Source organism: Crassostrea angulata, chromosome 7, assembly GCF_025612915.1.
Source record: "Crassostrea angulata isolate pt1a10 chromosome 7, ASM2561291v2, whole genome shotgun sequence".
NCBI classification, from domain to species: domain Eukaryota; kingdom Metazoa; phylum Mollusca; class Bivalvia; order Ostreida; family Ostreidae; genus Magallana; species Magallana angulata.
The window spans coordinates 45,040,833-45,042,260 of NC_069117.1; the positions used below are offsets into that span (position 1 = coordinate 45,040,833).

The 1,428-nt window shown below is 37.0% G+C and overlaps 1 protein-coding gene across 1 annotated transcript; it reads right to left on the reverse strand.

Annotated features, from left to right (window-relative positions):
- Nucleotides 1-277: 277 nt before the first annotated feature.
- On the reverse strand, nt 278-766 carry LOC128191357 (uncharacterized). Its single transcript, XM_052863426.1, has one exon. It carries the CDS (start codon nt 764-766, stop codon nt 278-280), a length of 489 nt encoding a protein of 162 aa, XP_052719386.1.
- Between the last annotated feature and the right edge of the window lie 662 nt (nt 767-1,428).

The window sequence follows — 1,428 nt, forward strand, 5'->3', positions numbered from 1 at the left end:
TATGAAATTTTTTACGAATCAAAACAACAATTCCACCCCCTTGCGTGCTTCTGCTCTTAAGTCTCGGGAAAATGTAAGTGTCAAACTTATCCAAATTGACATCTAAGTCCTTTTGCACCCAACATTCAGTTAATAGAACAATGTCATAGGTTAATAAGAAATTTTGAAAACATTGGTCATTAATTTTTGTCGAGAACCCACCATTGATGTTCCAACAAATGATTTTCAGTCTTTCACAGTGATGTTGGGTTGAGTTTCTAACATTCTCCACGTCATCCTATCCCTCCATATGTGTGGCACCCTCGTCTCCATCCTTTGTGCCCCGAATACAAGTATCTAGCGTCTCCAGTCCTCGATATTCAACACCATCAATGTAGAGCTTATTTACGACAAGTGTAGCCCTTTCCCCCCGTTTTCTGGCATCTTTTAATATAGGATACAATTGCTTTCTCTGTTCCTGTATTTGTCTAGGGAATTGTTCTTGGATTCCGAATCTTGTTCCTCCTAATCTGGAAGCGTTCCAGCGGACTTTCTCTCTGATCGTGAATGATGAAAATTTTACAACCACTGGTCTGAATTCACCGGATCTCCTCCTTCCAATCCTATGTGGTCTTTCGATATCCTGGCCGATGTTCCTAATTCCGAGATAATCCTCACAGAATTCATCCACAATACTCACACAGTTTTCTTTTCTGTTACCATCAGGTTCAGCTAAACCAAAAAACAACAGGTTATCACGCATACTGCGACACTGAAGATCAATCATTGCTTTTTCAATATCCTTTTGTGTCTCTTCCAGTTTGTTGATATGGGACGATACCTCATCACTGACACCTGTCGTACGAGTTCGTTCTATATGTTGAACCCTCTCTTTGTTTTCCAAACTTTCCAAGCGTGTAAGAATGGACTTTATAGATTCTGAGAGAGAGAGAGAGTCTATTTCTTTCTTATGTATACCAAGTTCAAGGTCTATATCTGACTTCATAGCTTTGAATTTGTTGTCGATATTGGCAAGAAATTCATTCTTAAACTTATCCAACTTACTTTCAACCATTGACTGCAAGGATTGTTGGCCTTTCTGTAATTCTTTAATAAAAAACGCTTGGGAGCTCCAATATAACTAAAAACATGGAAAACAATTTTACGATTTTATTTATATGAAAAACCAGAACTACCATAAAGTATATTGATCATATAAAAAGGTACACAATAATAAATTGTATAAAAGGTTCGTCTCTTTGTTGGGTGTATCTGAGACATCCAGGGGAAAAAATCACTTTCCTTCAGATTCAGATCCACAGTATAAACATCGACTTTCATCAATTAAAAAAACCCGTAGATAAGTAAGCTTTACTAGCTTTATTCCGCAATTGACGTAGAATAATATTTTTGACAACCAAATTTTTCCAGTAAAGGAAATCCACCATA

Coding starts and splice junctions, on each gene's coding strand:
- LOC128191357 (XM_052863426.1), bottom strand. CDS start 766: ATGATTGATCTTCAGTGTCGCAGTATGCGTGATAACCTGTTGTTTTTT.